At 41.7% G+C, this 19474-nt stretch overlaps 1 protein-coding gene across 1 annotated transcript in view; it reads left to right on the top strand.

Moving 5' to 3' along the window:
* The window catches only part of NPLOC4 (NPL4 homolog, ubiquitin recognition factor), a gene marked incomplete in the record, with an annotated part of 180935 nt that overhangs the window by 118300 nt on the left and 43161 nt on the right, over positions 1 to 19474 (top strand). The window contains 1 exon segment of the mRNA XM_053706905.1: positions 1693 to 1809. Within this exon segment, the coding sequence (XP_053562880.1) occupies positions 1693 to 1809 (117 nt within the window).

Raw genomic sequence — 19474 nt, 5'->3', positions numbered from 1 at the left:
CAATTTGGACGTAGTCCGTGCTCTAAAATTCTATTTAGAGGCTACTAAAGATTTCAGACAAACATCTTCTTTGTTTGTTGTTTATTCTGGTAAAAGGAGAGGTCTAAAAGCAACTTCTACCTCTCTTTCTTTTTGGCTTAAAAGCATTATCCGATTGGCTTATGAGACTGCCGGACGGCAGCCTCCTGAAAGAATCACAGCTCACTCCACTAGGGCTGTGGCTTCCACATGGGCCTTCAAGAACGAGGCTTCTGTTGACCAGATATGTAAGGCAGCGACTTGGTCTTCACTGCACACTTTTGCCAAATTTTACAAATTTGATACTTTTGCTTCTTCGGAGGCTATTTTTGGGAGAAAGGTTTTGCAAGCCGTGGTGCCTTCCATTTAGGTGACCTGATTTGCTCCCTCCCTTCATCCGTGTCCTAAAGCTTTGGTATTGGTTCCCACAAGTAAGGATGACGCCGTGGACCGGACACACCTATGTTGGAGAAAACAGAATTTATGCTTACCTGATAAATTACTTTCTCCAACGGTGTGTCCGGTCCACGGCCCGCCCTGGTTTTTTTAATCAGGTCTGATGAATTATTTTCTCTAACTACAGTCACCACGGTATCATATGGTTTCTCCTATGCATATTTCCTCCTGTACGTCGGTCGAATGACTGGGGTAGGCGGAGCCTAGGAGGGATCATGTGACCAGCTTTGCTGGGCTCTTTGCCATTTCCTGTTGGGGAAGAGAATATCCCACAAGTAAGGATGACGCCGTGGACCGGACACACCGTTGGAGAAAGTAATTTATCAGGTAAGCATAAATTCTGTTTTTATCCCAGGAATACTTAGCCAAAATCAGCCATCTTCATCAGGAGAGGGGGGAAAGAAAAAAGGGGCAGAAAGAGTTTGGTTTTCCAATTTTATGATCAATTCAAAAGGGTTTGGCCTATCCTATGCCAGTCAAGGCTATATGGGAGTGTCTTAAAACACCTAGCCTAAGAGACAAGGGTGTATCTGGGGGGAAGAGATTTTAAAAAAACGGCTATGTGAATACTCCAGGGATAAAATCTGTAAGCCATGTCACCACACTGTACAGTACTATAAATATCTCAACTTGTTGGCTGTCACAAGCTATTAGACCTCACGCTTCTCAAACTGAGAATAGTTACTTATTTATGTTTTTAACACTGCAGATTACCACAACCTTCCCCAAAGATCCAGTCTATACTTTTTCAGCCTCCTCCAATCTTTTCCCTATTGAGAACCGAGATGTCCTGGGAGAGACTCAGGTAAGAGATGGCTCTTGTATGTGAATTACAAGTAATGTAATGCTGCGGGCAAGTCAAATATAACATATACAACCGGAAGAAGATAAAGAAGTACCACAGCATGTTGCGTCCCCAAAGAATGACTATCATTGTATTGAGCAGCCTCTGTTAGTGGATAAAATTGCATTTAACTAACAAACATCCGACAAACCCAGGAGCACGGGAGCCACTGGCTCCTAACTTTTGGGTTATTCTCCATATAGCTATATGCAAACACCACTGTCTGGCTCCTAAATATTCTTACTGGCTTTTAAATTTTAAACAAATGTGTTGACCCCAGACACACTCTTGCTCTTATTTATTCCCTCCCTCTTTGTTTCTCTCTTGTTCTCTCTCACACTGTCTTCTTTTTTAAATATATTGTGTATTTACAGGATTTCCACAGCCTGGCTACTTACCTTTCCCAGAACCTGTCATCTATATTTCTTGAGATCATCTCTGACTTCCACCTGCTTCTTTTCTTGGTGACCAATGAGGTTATGCCGCTACAGGTAAGTAAGACGAAATAAAACGGGTAATGCAAAGGTCCAGACCTATGCGGTTATCTTTAAACTAACAAGCTGCTACCTTTTTATAAATTGAATTTACTTTGTTTATATACAATGATGGTTTTTAACTCGGAGCATTGCATATTCAGAGCATAAATAGCTAAAGATACTCATATGTGTAACATCTGTATGGCTGTTTCCAGTTTAGTATATTCCAGCATGAAGAGTCACACATTAAGGAACACATTACACAGTACATAACTGCAAAATAGATTGTGATAGCAGTGCTTTGAGATGGAATGCAATAATGGTTATTTTTAATACTTATTCAGGTTTGAAATTTTACTACAAAATGCCACTGTATTAAAAAAAGAAAGAAAAAAAACTCCTTTATGTGTTTTCAACTTGATTTCAAGCACAGTTTCCATGGAAATGGTTAAAGCCTAGTTATTTGTACCAAAAGCATTAACCAATGGTAGATCACTTGTAGGTTAGACCTTCCCTGAAGACCTTGCTGCTGGTGTCTTGGCAGGAAATGACACTGGCAAGAGACCAGTCCCACGTTTTATTTATTAGCTGCCCACTGGCAGGTTGCTAGTGTGAGCAGTCAGTGCACGTGCATAGCATCTGGGATAGCAATGTTCGCCTGGTGATTGGGACCAAATTTTAACCCTTTCATTACTAAAGGACTAAACTTGTAGTTTTGTGGAATTTGGAAGGTGACTTGGCTTGTAAATAAATTATTTGATACCTTTTTACATGATATCACTACCCTCAGTCTTTTTGTTTTCCTCTATTCACTGCTACTCCAATACATAACTGCAATTTTAGCAACCAGAAAGGGAAACATTGTAAGATTATCTCCAGGTTTAAAAGCTACAACGCAGGAGCGCCAAGTACTCTATACCATGTGCAATAAATAAACCAATAAGTGGATTAAAAGTTACATGCATGCCCTTTAAAACAGATAATGAGAATAAAAAAAACAATAAAAATACAAAACATATGATAAAATCACTGTGTGTGTGTATATCCTACTATGATGTAGCACTCTCACAGTCTTGTATACACAAAAAAGTTCACTGTTCCCAAGAAGTACAGATCCGTTTCTCCTTCCGTGTGCAGCTCCCTTAGTGTTCACAGGTGTGAAGTCCGTGAATGGAAAAAACTTGTTTTAGATCTAGAAGAAAAGGAGATATGGAGAGAAGAGAAACAATCTAAGTGCAGATTTTCCCAATAAAATGACGAAATTTATTATACATAAAAAGAAATGCACTCACAAACCATACCTCAAACAATGAGAGCTATGTATTAAGCATATGTTACAGCTGACCACTCGCTGGACACTCCTTCACGTTTTCCCCGATCTCCTTTGTCCGTACACACTGCTCGAAAACACCAGCAGGAGAACAGGGGGCGTCGGTGTACAGCCTGGTCCCTTAGATTGAGTCCTTACTCCAGATAGCGATCCCCAAATTGCCAGCAAAGGTTCACCACTGGTCAGGACAACGTCACTGTACGTATGTGGGCGTGGCCTTACGCATTTCACAGGGCTCCTCCCTGCTTCATCAGAGGCTATGCCCATTTCTCAACACCTCCTTCCTTTTATCCGGAGGTATTTACATGACATCAGAGTTCCTAAATAGCTTGAATATTTCCTTTCCATTATTCGGCAGAATCATATTGCACCTTTCCACTGTACATTTGCTAGACATTTCACATATTGCTTAATAGTACTTCAACTCTGTACATTCCAAATTCAAATACATAACACCTTTCAAAAAACTAACTCTACACAATTCCTTTGAAACAATCTAAAAAAACCTTATAAAAAAAATATACAATCTAAAAGCATATACCACGTTCATCATAAATCTCTTACAAAATAGATCACTTTCAAACAGTATTTGCCATATCTTAAATATTTTTTGGAGAATTACAGTTCGTTCTGATAATAGCAATCTGCATATTTAATAGATGCCTACTCACTGAAAACTGACATTCATTACATGAAACTTTTAGTAGAGAGAGGCTCTAACTAGACAGACTACATGTGTAGCACTCAAAGGGTTAATATAGGGTGCATCAATAAGTGATAAAAAGACTCTATTACATGAGGCAAATCAGAGTTGCTGATAATTGAGTGAGCATACGTGCTCTACGTTAAAACATAACTTTTATTAAATCAAAAATAATATATAAAATACTGGAAAATTACTTTATAAACACACTCAGATGCTGAGAATTATTGAACAGCCTGATCACGATGAGTTCAATATAGTAAAGTAGGTAGTATATTGTGCTTATCAACTACTTAAGTTAGATTGTATCAAATTATTCCATATTGATACAGTCTTTTAGTAGAAAAGTTTGTACTCAAATAGTTTGTTATAAATAAAAGGATACTTTATTATATTTATTGTGTTATTTGTAAAGCATCTTATATTTATTATTAAACACAAGAGTCACTGAATGATGTGGAGTTGCAATATATCAATACAGCTCTAATATTCAGGTTTAACCCACTAATAGCTTGTGTGGGTGTTATACCCTATGTACTTGGAATGAGCTGATAAGTGTGCAGTGCACCCAGTTGGAAGCTACTAGTCTCTTAGTATTAATACATGGGGGGTTAACCCCTAGTTTAGATATTTGGATATCAGTCTAATGCTCACTGGTTTTGTTAAAAATTCAATACATATACAGGTTGCAGACTATTCCAGTTCAGCTGGAAACTGTGGGTTTGTGTATAATTCGAAACATTAACAGTGCCACAAGCTTATCATAAACTATTGTGTTAGGCGTAACAGTTGTACACAAATATATGGGAGCAATATCCGTTCGTTATATTGAGAGCTCAACACAGCTAATTTGATCTTCCTCTTGTGCTGTAAGTGTGTTAACCCACAAGCTTATCATGAACTTATGTGTTTGGCGTAACAGTTGTACACATATATATAGGAGCAATATCCGTTCGTGATATTGAGAGCTCAACACAGCTGATTTGATCTTTCTCATGCGCTGTGAGTATGTTTACCCGCTGTGCGTGTGGATAGATTATAGCTCTTAGTTGTATCAGCCTTAAACGTAACTCATTAAAGCTTTGTAAGTGTGGTTATACTGTTATTAAACATAGAGCTATGAACAGTGGTTGCTAGTTATGTAGCGATATCAATCAAAGGTTAACCCTCCTGCCCAATGTTAAGCTCTAATAATGATGGTATGTGAGCCCCACTGATATGAGGATAGATGGTTACCGGTAAGTGTGTTAACTCCTACCTATTGCCTAGTAGAGCTATCCGCATATAGTCTGCAATCAGCGTTTCCCAATATATAAAACAAACGGCTGTATAGAATGATAGCTCATTCCACTATCGTTTCAAGTACAAGTGAGCCCCACTTCCAAATATTTAGCTTAAATATCAATTGCAAAATAAACTCCACTACTAAATGTTTAGCATATAAGGTTAAATGCTATCTTAATATAACAGTAGCTCAGTACCTACAATTACAAATTAGTAAATAAATCCTTCCTTTTATCCGGAGGTATTTACATGACATCAGAGTTGTTAGAATGTTCCTAAATAGCTTGAATATTTCCTTTCCATTATTCGGCAGAATCATATTGCACCTTTCCACTGTACATTTGCTAGACATTTCACATATTGCTTAATAGTACTTCAACTCTGTACATTCCAAATTCAAATACATAACACCTTTCAAAAAACTAACTCTACACAATTCCTTTGAAACAATCTAAAAAAACCTTATAAAAAAAATATACAATCTAAAAGCACATACCACGTTCATCATAAATCTCTTACAAAATAGATCACTTTCAAACAGTATTTGCCATATCTTAAATATTTTTTGGAGAATTACAGTTCGTTCTGATAATAGCAATCTGCATATTTAATAGATGCCTACTCACTGAAAACTGACATTCATTATAGTAGAGAAAAAATGTATTTAAAAAATTAATTAATAAATACTTAGAGATGATGAAAATTCATAATGAAAAAAATCATAAAGAAAAAGGTAAATTCATAATTGGGAAAAAAGAGGCTTCCAATATGTATGTATGTATGTATGTGGGTGTATATACAATATATATATATATATATATATATATATATATATATATATATATATATATATATATATATATATATATATATATATATATATATATATACACACACACACATATACTTGCCGTATCTATAGCCATCCCATTATCCATGTTATTATTACCCAAACAACCTGCATTTACTATATAAAAATACTTCTTCTGAAATAAGAGAGAGAGATTCTCACATCCTACTCCTCTATAAAAGCTGTTAAATCTATATCACGGTTTAGACCTACTGGTTCCATGGTACCCAACTTATGGATCCAGTAGGTCTCCCATTGTCTAAGCTTAATTAGAATATTACCTCCTCTTACTGTATTTTTAATGTGCTCAATGGCTCTAATGCTTAATCCTAGCTTGTTTTTGTTGTGTGCTTCTAAAAAATGTGCCGACAAGCCATGTGTGTTTATAATTTTAACTCTGGTCTTGACGGAACGTTTAGTGCGACTTACATAAAGCCTGTCACATGGACACTTCAATAGGTAGACTACATAATTAGTTTTACAGTTCATGAGATCCCTGATTTTATAGGCAGACTCATTTTCTGCATTTCCAAAACTTTTGTTATTCTTATCCAAATGTTCACAACAACTTAATTTCTTCCTCCCACACTTATAGAACCCACAGGATGATTTATTAAACCAATTTGGTTCAACCCGTTGTTCTCAAAAGGCTAGGACTAATTCTATTTCTTAAATTCATATTTCTCTTGTTAAGTGTGTTCAGTCCACGGGTCATCCATTACTTATGGGATGTATTCTCCTTCCCAACAGGAAGTTGCAAGAGGATCACCCAAGCAGAGCTGCTATATAGCTCCTCCCCTCACATGTCATATCCAGTCATTCTCTTGCAAGTCTCAACGAAGGAGGTTGTGAGAGGAGATAGGAGTTTTTTACTTAATTATTCTTCAATCAAAAGTTTATTATTTTAAAATGGCACCGGAGTGTGCTGTTTTTTCTCTCAGGCAGTATTTAGAAGAAGAAAATCTGCCTGCCTTTTCTATGATCTTAGCAGACGTAACTAAGATCCACTGGCTGTTCTCGCACATTCTGAGGAGTGGGGTAACTTCAGAAAAGGGAATAGCATGCGGGGTCCCCCGCAAATGAGGTATGTGCAGTATAATATTTTCTAGGAATGGAATTGACTAAGAAAACACTGCTGTTACCCATATGATGTAAGTACAGCCTTTAATGCAGTAGTAGCGACTGGTATCAGGCTGATAATGTATGCGCAGTTGAGTTATTTTCTAGGGACTAGAATTTGACTGAGAAAATACTGTTAATACTGAAATAAATGTATGAGCCTTAACTGCAGTAGAAGCGACTGGTAGCAGGCTTAGTGATAACTTTGCATAACACTGGAAAAGTTGTTTTTAAAACGTTTACTGGCATGCTATTCGTTTTGTGAGGTACTTTGGTGATAAATCTTTTTGGGCATGATTTTTTTCCATATGGCTAACGTTTATTTCTGCATAGAAACAGTTGTAACAGGTCTCCCACTGTTGTAATATGAGTGGGATGGGCCTTTTTTTTAGCGCCTTGTTGCGCAGTTAAAATTCTAGCACAGTCTTCCTGCTTCATCCTCCTTGATCCAGGACGTCTCCGGAGAGCTCAGGGGTCTTCAAAATTCATTTTTGAGGGAGGTAATCAGTCACAGCAGACCTGTGACAGTGTGTTTGACTGTGATAAAAGCGTTAAATCTGAAATTGATTATCCGTTTTTTGGGTATTGAGGGGTTAATCATCAGTTTGCTAGTGGGTGCAATCCTCTGCTAAATTCATACATTTACTGTTAAATTTGTTGGCTATAACTGAATTAGTTCATTGTTATTTCAACTGTGACAGTTTTTTTTTTGTGTTTTTTGAAAGCGCTGAAGCGTTTTCTCCAACATAGGTGTGTCCGGTCCACGGCGTCATCCTTACTTGTGGGATATTCTCTTCCCCAACAGGAAATGGCAAAGAGCCCAGCAAAGCTGGTCACATGATCCCTCCTAGGCTCCGCCTACCCCAGTCATTCTCTTTGCCGTTGTACAGGCAACATCTCCACGGAGATGGCTTAGAGTTTTTTAGTGTTTAACTGTAGTTTTTATTATTCAATCAAGAGTTTGTTATTTTAAAATAGTGCTGGTATGTACTATTTACTCAGAAACAGAAAAGAGATGAAGATTTCTGTTTGTATGAGGAAAATGATTTTAGCACCGTAACTAAAATCCATGGCTGTTCCACACAGGACTGTTGAGAGCAATTAACTTCAGTTGGGGGAACAGTGTGCAGTCTCTTACTGCTTGAGGTATGACACATTCTAACAAGACGATGTAATGCTGGAAGCTGTCATTTTCCCTATGGGATCCGGTAAGCCATGTTTATTAAGATAGTAAATAAGGGCTTCACAAGGGCTTATTAAGACTGTAGACTTTTTCTGGGCTAAATCGATTCATTATTAACACATATTTAGCCTTGAGGAATCATTTATTCTGGGTATTTTGATATGATTATATCGGCAGGCACTGTTTTTGACACCTTATTCTTTAGGGGCTTTCCCTAATCATAGTCAGAGCCTCATTTTCGCGCCGGTATGGCGCACTTGTTTTTGAGGACAGCATGGCATGCAGCTGCATGTGTGTGGAGCTCTGATACATAGAAAGGTCTTTCTGAAGGCATCATTTGGTATCGTATTCCCCTTTGGGCTTGGTTGGGTCTCAGCAAAGCAGATTCCAGGGACTGTAAAGGGGTTAAATATAAAAACGGCTCCGGTTCCGTTATTTTAAGGGTTAAAGCTTCCAAATTTGGTGTGCAATACTTTTAAGGCTTTAAGACACTGTGGTGAAATTTTGGTGAATTTTGAACAATTCCTTCATACTTTTTCGCAATTGCAGTAATAAAGTGTGTTTAGTTTAAAATTTAAAGTGACAGTAACGGTTTTATTTTAAAACGTTTTTTGTGCTTTGTTATCAAGTTTATGCCTGTTTAACATGTCTGAACTACCAGATAGATTGTGTTCTGACTGTGGGGAAACCAAGGTTCCTTCTCATTTAACTATATGTATTTTATGTCATAAAAATTTTTAGTAAAAATGATGCCCAAGATGATTCCTCAAGTGAGGGGAGTAAGCATGGTACTGCATCATCCCCTCCTTCGTCTACACCAGTCTTGCCCATACAGGAGGCCCCTAGTACATCTAGTGCGCCAATACTCCTTACTATGCAACATTTAACGGCTGTAATGGATAATTCTATCAAAAACATTTTAGCCAATATGCCCACTTATCAGCGAAAGCGCGACTGCTCTGTTTTAGAAAATTCTGTAGAGCATGAGAACGCTGATGATATGGTTTCTGAAGGGCCCCTACACCAGTCTGAGGGGGCCAGGGAGGTTTTGTCTGAGGGAGAAATTTCAGATTCAGGAAACATTTCTCAACAAGCTGAACCTGATGTGATTACTTTTAAATTTAAGTTGGAACATCTCCGCGCTCTGCTTAAGGAGGTGTTATCCAATTTGGATGATTGTGATTATCTGGTCATTCCAGAACCACTATGTAAAATGGAAAAGTTCTTAGAGGCCCCGGGGCCCCCCGAAGCTTTTCCTATATCCAAGCGGGTGGCGTACATTGTTAGTACAGAATGGGACAGGCCCGGTATACCTTTAGTACCTCCCCCCATATTTATAAAATTGTTTTCCTATAGTCGACACCAGAAAGGACTGATGGCAGACAGTCCCCAAGGTCGAGGGGGCGGTTTCTACTCTACACAAGCGCGCCACTATACCCATAGAAGATAGTTGTGCTTTCCAAGATCCTATGGATAAAAAATTAGAAGGTCTGCTAAAGATGTTTGTTCAGCAAGGTTCCCTTCTACAACCAATTGCATGCATTGTCCCTGTCACTGCAGCCGCGTGTTTCTAGTTTGATGAGCTAGGAAAGGCGATTATTAGTAATTCTTCTTCTTATGAGGAGATTATGGACAGAATTCGTGCTCTTAAATTGGCTAATTCTTTCACCCTAGACGCCACCTTGCAATTGGCTAGGTTAGCGGCGAAAAAATTCTGGGTTTGCTATTGTGGCGCAGAGCGCTTTGGTTAAAATCTTGGGCAGCGGATGCGTCTTCCAAGAACAAATTGCTTGACATTCCTTTCAAGGGGAAAACACTCTTTGGCCCTGACTTGAAAGAGATTATCTCTGATATCACTGGGGGCAAGGGCCATGCCCTTCCTCAGGATAGGTCTTTTCAAGACCAAAAATAAACCTAAGTTTCGTCCCTTTCGCAGAAACGGATCAGCCCCAAGGGCTACGTCCTCTAAGCAGGAAGGTAATACTTCTCAAGCCAATCCAGCCTGGAGACCTATGCAAGGCTGGAACAAAGGAAAGCAGGCCAGGAAACCTGCCACTGCTACCAAGACAGCATGAAATGCGGGCCCCCGATCCGGGACCGGATCTGGTGGGGGGCAGACTCTCTCTCTTCGCTCAGGCTGGGGCAAGAGATGTTCTGGACCCTTGGGCGCTAGAAATAGTCTCCCAAGGTTATTCTCTGGAGTTCAAGGGGCTTCCTCCAAGGGGGAGGTTCCACAGGTCTCAGTTGTCTTCAGACCACATAAGAAGACAGGCATTCTTACATTGGGTAGAAGACCTGCTAAAAATGGGAGTGATTCATCCTGTTCCATTAGGAGAACAAGGGATGGGGTTCTACTCCAATCTGTTCATAGTTCCCAAAAAAGAGGGAACGTTCAGACCAATCTTAGATCTCAAGATCTTGAACAAGTTTCTCAAGGTTCCATCGTTCAAGATGGAAACCATTCGAACACTTCTTCCTTCCATCCAGGAAGGTCAATTCATGACCAAGGTGGATTTCAAGGATGCGTATCTACATATTCCTATCCACAAGGAACATCATCGGTTCCTAAGGTTTGAATTCCTGGACAAGCATTTCCAGTTCGTGGCGTTTTCTTTCGGATTAGCCACTGCTCCTAGGATTTTCTCATAGGTACTAGGGTCCCTTCTGGCGGTGCTAAGACCAAGGGGCATTGCTGTAGTACCTTACTTGGACGACATTCTGATTCGAGCGTCGTCCCTTCCTCAAGTAAAGGCTCACACGGACATTGTCCTGGCCTTTCTCAGATCTCACGGATGGAAAGTGAACGTGGAAAAGAGTTCTCTATCTCCGTCAACGAGGGTTCCCTTCTTGGGAACTATAATAGACTCCTTAGAAATGAGGATTTTTCTGACAGAAGCCAGAAAAACAAAACTTCTAGACTCTTGTCGGATACTTCATTCCGTTCCTCTTCCTTCCATAGCGCAGTGCATGGAAGTGATAGGTTTGATGGTAGCGGCAATGGACATAGTTCCTTTTGTGCGCATTCATCTAAGACCATTACAACTGTTCCTGCTCAGTCAGTGGAATGGGGACTATTCAGACTTGTCTCCGAAGATACAAGTAAATCAGAGGACCAGAGACTCATTCCGTTGGTGGCTGTCCCTGGACAACCTGTCACAAGGGATGACCTTCCGCAGACCAGAGTGGGTCATTGTCACGACCGACGCCAGTCTGATGGGCTGGGGCGCGGTCTGGGGATCCCTGAAAGCTCAGGGTCTTTGGTCTCGGGTAGAATCTCTTCTACCGATAAATATTCTGGAACTGAGAGCGATATTCAATGCTCTCAAAGCTTGGCCTCAGCTAGCGAGGGCCAAGTTCATACATCAACCATCAGGGGGGAACAAGGAGTTCCCTAGCGATGGAAGAAGTGACCAAAATCATTCTATGGGCGGAGTCTCACTCCTGCCACCTGTCTGCTATCCACATCCCAGGAGTGGAAAATTGGGAAGCGGATTTTCTGAGTCGTCAGACATTGCATCCGGGGGAGTGGGAACTCCATCCGGAAATCTTTGCCCAAGTCACTCAACCGTGGGGCATTCCAGACATGGATCTGATGGCCTCTCGTCAGAACTTCAGAGTTCCTTACTACGGGTACAGATCCAGGGATCCCAAGGCGGCTCTAGTGGATGCACTAGTAGCACCTTGGACCTTCAAACTAGCTTATGTGTTCCCGCCGTTTCCTCTCATCCCCAGGCTGGTAGCCAGGATCAATCAGGAGAGGGCGTCGGTGATTTTGATAGCTCCTGCGTGGCCACGCAGGACTTGGTATGCAGATCTGGTGAATATGTCATCGGCTCCACCATGGAAGCTACCTTTGAGACGAGACCTTCTTGTTCTAGGTCCGTTCGACCCACTCCAGCTGACTGCTTGGAGATTGAACGCTTGATCTTATCAAAGCGAGGGTTCTCAGATTCTGTTATTAATACTCTTGTTCAGGCCTGAAAGCCTGTAACCAGAAAATTACCACATAATTTGGTATATCTGTTGGTGTGAATCTGCAGGATTCCCTTGGGACAAGGTTAAGATTCCTAAGAGTCTATCCTTCCTTCGAGAAGGATTGGAAAAAGGATTATCTGCAAGTTCCTTGATGGGACAGATTTCTGCCTTGTCTGTGTTACTTCACAAAAAGCTGGCAGCTGTGCCAGATGTTCTAGCCTTTGTTCAGGCTCTGGTTAGAATCAAGCCTGTTTACAAAATTTTGACTCCTCCTTGGAGTCTCAACCTAGTTCTTTCAGTTCTTCAGGGGGTTCCGTTTGAACCCTTACATTCCGTTGATATTAAGTTATTATCTTGGAAAGTTTTGTTTTTGGTTGCAATTTCTTCTGCTAGAAGAGTTTCAGAATTATCTGCTCTGCAGTGTTCTTCTCCTTATCTGGTGTTCCATGCAGATAAGGTGGTTTTGCGTACTAAACCTGGTTTTCTTCCAAAAGTTGTTTCTAACAAAGACATTAACCAGGAGATAGTTGTGCCTTCTTTGTGTCCTAATCCAGTTTCAAAGAAGGAACGTTTGTTGCACAACTTGGATGTAGTTCGTGCTCTCAAATTTTACTTAGCAGCTACTAAGGTTTTCAGACAAACTTTGTCTTTGTTTGTTGTTTATTCTGGTAAACGGAGAGGTCAAAAAGCAACTTCTACCTCTCTCTCCTTCTGGATTAAAAGCATTATCCGATTGGCTTATGAGACTGCCGGACGGCAGCCTCCTGAAAGAATCACAGCTCACTCCACTAGGGCTGTGGCTTCCACATGGGCCTTCAAGAACGAGGCTTCTGTTGATCAGATATGTAAGGCAGCGACTTGGTCTTCACTGCACACTTTTTCTAAATTTTACAAATTTGATACTTTTGCTTCTTCTGAGGCTATTTTTGGGAGAAAGGTTTTGCAAGCCGTGGTGCCTTCCATTTAGGTGACCTGATTTGCTCCCTCCCTTCATCCGTGTCCTAAAGCTTTGGTATTGGTTCCCACAAGTAAGGATGACGCCGTGGACCGGACACACCTATGTTGGAGAAAACAGAATTTATGTTTACCTGATAAATTACTTTCTCCAACGGTGTGTCCGGTCCACGGCCCGCCCTGGTTTTTTTAATCAGGTCTGATAATTTATTTTCTTTAACTACAGTCACCACGGTAACATATGGTTTCTCCTATGCAAATATTCCTCCTTAACGTCGGTCGAATGACTGGGGTAGGCGGAGCCTAGGAGGGATCATGTGACCAGCTTTGCTGGGCTCTTTGCCATTTCCTGTTGGGGAAGAGAATATCCCACAAGTAAGGATGACGCCGTGGACCGGACACACCGTTGGAGAAAGTAATTTATCAGGTAAACATAAATTCTGTTTTTTCTATTGCTTGTAAATTTATTTAAAGTTTTTTCCAAGCTTGCTAGCCTTCATTGCTAGTCTGTTTAAACATGTCTGATACAGATGAATCTACTTGTTCAGTATGTTTAAAAGCCAATGTTGAGCCCAATAGAAATATGTGTACCAATTGTATTGATGTTACTTTAAATAAAAGTCAGTCTTTACCGGTAAAGAAATTATCACCAGACAACAAGGGGGAAGTTATGCCGTCTAATAACTCTCCTCACGTGTCAGTACCTTCGCCTCCCGCTCAGGAGGTGCGTGAGATTGTGGCGCCAAGTACATCAAGGCCCTTACAAATCACTTTGCATGATATGGCTAATGTTATGAAAGAGGTATTATCTAATTTGCCTGAGTTAAGAGGCAAGCGCGATAGCTCTGGGTTAAGGACAGAGCGCGCTGATGATACGAGAGCCATGTCCGATACTGCGTCACAATTTGCAGAACATGAGGACGGAGAGCTTCATTCTGTGGGTGACGGATCTGATCCGGGGAGACCGGATTCAGAAATTTCAAATTTTAAATTTAAGCTTGAGAACCTCCGTGTATTGCTACGGGAGGTGTTAGTGGCTCTGAATGATTGCGACACGGTTGCAATCCCAGAGAAATTATGTAGGCTGGATAAATACTATGCGGTGCCGGTGTGTACTGACGTTTTTCCTATACCTAAATGGCTTACAGAGATTATTAGCAAGGAGTGGGATAGACCCGGTGTGCCCTTTTCCCCTCCTCCGATATTTAGAAAGATGTTTCCAATAGACGCCACCACACGAGACTTATGGCAGACGGTCCCTAAGGTGGAGGGAGCAGTTTCTACATTAGCCAAGCGTACCACTATCCCTGTGGAGGATAGCTGTGCTTTCTCAGATCCAATGGATAAAAAATTAGTTTACCTTAAGAAAATGTTTGTTCAACAAGGTTTTATATTACAGCCCCTTGCATGCATTGCGCCCGTCACTGCTGCAGCGGCATTCTGGTTTGAGTCTCTGGAAGTGGCTATTCGCACAGCACCATTGGATGAGATTATGAGCAAGTTTAGAGCCCTTCAGCTAGCTAATGCATTTATTTCGGATGCCGTTGTGCATTTAACCAAACTAACGGCTAAGAACGCAGAGCGCTATGGCTTAAATCCTGGTCAGCAGATGTCACTTCTAAATCTAAATTGCTTAATATTCCTTTCAAAGGGCAAACCTTATTCGGGCCCGGCTTGAAAGAAATTATTGCTGACATTACTGGAGGTAAGGGTCACACCCTTCCTCAGGACAGGGCCAAATCAAAGGCCAAACAGTCTAATTTTCGTGCCTTTCGTAATTTCAAGGCAGGAGCAGCATCAACTTCCTCCGCTCCAAAACAGGAAGGGACTGCTAATCGTTACAGACAGGGTTGGAAAGGCAACCAGTCCTGGAACAAGGGCAAGCAGGCCAGAAAACCTGCTTCTGCCCCTAAGACAGCATGAAGAAAGGGCCCCCTATCCGGAAACGGATCTAGTGGGGGGCAGACTTTCTCTCTTGGCTTGGGCAAGAGATGTCCAGGATCCCTGGGCGTTGGATATCATATCTCAGGGATACCTTCTGGACTTCAAAACTTCTCCTCCACAAGGGAGATTTCATCTGTCAAGGTTATCAACAAACCTAATAAAGAAAGAGAGGCATTTCTACGATGTGTACAAGACCTCTTAGTAATGGGAGTGATCCACCCGGTTCCGCGGACGGAACACGGGCAAGGTTTTTACTCAAATCTGTTTGTGGTTCCCAAAAAAGAGGGAACCTTCAGGCCAATCTTGGACCTGAAGATCTTAAACAAATTCCTAATGGTTCCATCGTTCAAAATGGAAACTATTCGAACCATCCTACCCATGATCCAAGAGGGTCAGTATATGACCACAGTGGACTTAAAGGATGCCTACCTTCACATACCGATTCACAAAGATCATTATCGGTACCTAAGGTTTGCCTTTCTAGACAGGCATTACCAGTTTGTAGCTCTTCCCTTCGGGTTGGCTACGGCCCCGAGAATTTTTACAAAGGTTCTGGGCTCGCTTCTGGCGGTACTAAGACCGCGAGGCATAGCGGTGGCTCCGTACCTAGACGACATTCTGATTCAAGCGTCAAGTTTTCAAAATGCAAAGTCTCATACAGAGATAGTTCTAGCATTTCTGAGGTCGCATGGGTGGAAAGTGAACATGGAAAAGAGTTCTCTGTTACCACTCACAAGGGTTCCCTTTCTAGGGACTCTTATAGATTCTGTAGAGATGAAGATTTACCTGACGGAGTCCAGGTTATCAAAAATCCTAAATGCTTGCCGTGTCCTTCATTCCATTCCAAGCCAGTAATCGGCTTAATGGTCGCGGCAATGGACATAGTGCCATTTGCGCGCCTGCATCTCAGACCGCTGCAACTATGCATGCTAAGTCAGTGGAATGGGGATTACTCGGATCTGTCCCCTTTACTAAATCTGGACCAGGAGGCCAGAGATTCTCTTCTCTGGTGGTTGTCGCGGGTTCATCTGTCCAAAGGAATGACTTTTCGCAGACCAGATTGGACGATTGTAACAACAGATGCCAGCCTACTAGGCTGGGGTGCAGTCTGGAACTCCCTGAAGGCTCAGGGATCGTGGACTCAGGAGGAGAAACTCTTCCCAATAAACATTCTGGAATTAAGAGCAATATTCAATGCTCTTCTAGCTTGGCCTCAGTTAGCAACACTGAGGTTCATCAGATTTCAGTCGGGCAACATCACGACTGTGGCTTACATCAATCATCAAGGGGGAACCAGGAGTTCCCTAGCGATGTTGGAAGTCTCGAAGATAATTCGCTGGGCAGAGTCGCACTCTTGTCACCTGTCAGCGATCTACATCCCAGGCGTGGAGAACTGGGAGGCGGACTTTCTAAGTCGCCAGACCTTTCATCCGGGGGAGTGGGAACTTCACCAGGAGGTGTTTGCTCAACTGATTCTTCGTTGGGGCGAACCGGAGTTGGATCTCATGGCATCTCGCCTGAACGCCAAGCTTCCTTGTTACGGATCCAGGTCCAGGGATCCGGGAGCGGTGCTGGTAGATGCACTAGCAGCCCTTTGGGTTTTCAACATGGCTTATGTGTTTCCACCATTTCCGTTGCTACCTCGACTGATTGCCAGGATCAAACAGGAGAGAGCATCTGTGATTCTGATAGCGCCTGCGTGGCCACGCAGGACCTGGTATGCAGACCTAGTGGACATGTCGTCCTGTCCACCATGGTCTCTGCCTCTGAGGCAGGACCTTCTAATTCAGGGTCCTTTCAACCATCCAAGCCTAATTTCTCTGAGGCTGACTGCATGGAGATTGAACGCTTGATTCTATCAAAGCGTGGTTTTTCGGAGTCGGTTATTGATACATTAATACAGGCTCGGAAACCTGTTACCAGAAAAATTTACCATAAGATATGGCGTAAATATTTATATTGGTGTGAATCCAAGAGTTACTCATGGAGTAAGGTTAGGATTCCTAGGATATTGGCATTTCTACAAGAAGGTTTAGAAAAGGGTTTATCCGCTAGTTTGTTAAAGGGACAGATTTCTGCTCTGTCTATTCTTTTACACAAACGTCTGGCAGAGAATCCAGACGTCCAGGCTTTTTGTCAGGCTTTGGCTAGGATTAAGCTTGTGTTTAAAACTGTTGCTCCTCCGTGGAGCTTAAACTTGGTTCTTATAGTTCTTCAAGGTGTTCCGTTTGAACCCTATCATTCCATTGATATTAAGCTTTTATCTTGGAAAGTTCTGTTTTTGATGGCTATTTCCTCGGCTCGAAGAGTCTCTGAGTTATCTGCCTTACATTGCGATTCTCCTTATCTGATTTTTCATTCAGACAAGGTAGTTCTGCGCACTAAACCTGGGTTTTTACCTAAGGTTGTTTCTAACAGGAATATCAATCAAGAGATTGTTGTTCCATCATTATGTCCTAATCCTTCTTCAAAGAAGGAACGTCTTTTGCATAATCTGGACGTAGTCCGTGCCCTGAAGTTCTACTTACAGGCAACTAAAGATTTTCGGCAAACTTCTTCTCTGTTTGTCGTTTATTCCGGTCAGAGGAGAGGTCAAAAGGCTTCGGCCACCTCTCTCTCTTTTTGGCTTCGTAGCATAATACGTTTAGCCTATGAGACTGCTGGACAGCAGCCTCCTGAAAGAATTACAGCTCATTCCACTAGAGCTGTGGCTTCCACCTGTGCCTTTAAGAATGAGGCCTCTGTTGAACAGATTTGCAAGGCTGCAACTTGGTCTTCACTTCATACCTTTTCAAAATTTTACAAATTTGACACTTTTGCTTCTTCGGAGGCTGTTTTTGGGAGAAAGGTTCTACAGGCAGTGGTTCCTTCTGTTTAATGTTCCTGCCTTGTCCCTTCCATCATCCGTGTACTTTAGCTTTGGTATTGGTATCCCATAAGTAATGGATGACCCGTGGACTGAACACACTTAACAAGAGAAAACATAATTTATGCTTACCTGATAAATTTATTTCTCTTGTAGTGTGTTCAGTCCACGGCCCGCCCTGTCTTTTTTTGAGGCAGTTCTAAATTTTAATTAAAGCTCCAGTCACCACTGCACCCTATAGTTTTTCCTTTCTCGTCTTGTTTCGGTCGAATGACTGGATATGACATGTGAGGGGAGGAGCTATATAGCAGCTCTGCTTGGGTGATCCTCTTGCAACTTCCTGTTGGGAAGGAGAATATATCCCATAAGTAATGGATGACCCGTGGACTGAACACACTACAAGAGAAATAAATTTATCAGGTAAGCATAAATTATGTTTTCTCTTGCAAGGTGTATCCAGTCCACGGATTCATCCTTTACTTCTGGGATATTCTCCTTCCCTACAGGAAGTGGCAAAGAGAGCACACAGCAGAGCTGTCCATATAGCTCCCCCTCTAGCTCCACCCCCCCAGTCATTCTCTTTGCCGGCTCTAAGCACTAGGGTCTCTCTCGGGAGGGTAAAGTGAATGTGGTGTTAAAATTGTAGTTTTTATTATCTTATCAAAAGTTTGTTATTTTAAATGGTACCGGTTTGTACTATTTACTCTCTAGCAGAAAAATGATGAAGATTTCTGCTGAGAGGAAAATGATTTTAGCATGTTGTAACTAAAATCCACTGCTGTTCCCACACAGGACTGAGGAGTACCAGAAAACATCAGGTGGGTGGAACAGTTTGCAGGGTGATATGCAATAAGGTATGTTCAGTCATTTATTTCTAGTCAAGACTGAGATAATGCTAGAAGAGACTGACAATATCCCCATGAGGGGAGGTAAGCTATGTTCACAGACTTAGTAAGGAATTGAATGCTTACATAACAGGGCTAATTATGCTGGTTGACACTTATTCAGGGCAATCGATTGTTTAGCTAAGGAAAATATCGTTTGCAAAACACTTTGAAAGTCCTTTTGGGTTCTTTCTGGGGTTATTACCCACACGGCTATTTTTTATTCACTTAGGAGTGATTTCTTAGGCCTCACAGCTCTGGAGTATAGTGGGAGGGGCCTAATTTGGCGCCTCAGATGCGCAGTTAGAATTGCAGAGAAGTTAATGCTGCTTCACATGGAGGGTCCTGCTGCTGTTTGAGGGCCTTAAGGAAGCTATATTCCCCCAAATCTGATCCCTAAGGGCAGGTAGGGCCACAGCAAGGCTGTGGCAAGGTGCTGTAGTAATTTTAACCGGGTGTTGGCTTTAGGCTGCTCTGGTTTGGGCATTAAGGGGTTAATCGTTTTGCAACTTGTGGTGCAATCTTATTAAGGCTTTAGGTACATACTGTGAAAATTTCAAAAGGATTGCTGCATTTTTCACTGTTTTG

Source organism: Bombina bombina, chromosome 1, assembly GCF_027579735.1.
Source record: "Bombina bombina isolate aBomBom1 chromosome 1, aBomBom1.pri, whole genome shotgun sequence".
Classification (NCBI taxonomy): domain Eukaryota; kingdom Metazoa; phylum Chordata; class Amphibia; order Anura; family Bombinatoridae; genus Bombina; species Bombina bombina.
The sequence above is the reverse complement of the archived record's forward strand: the minus strand, read 5'-3'. Positions and strand labels throughout refer to the sequence as shown.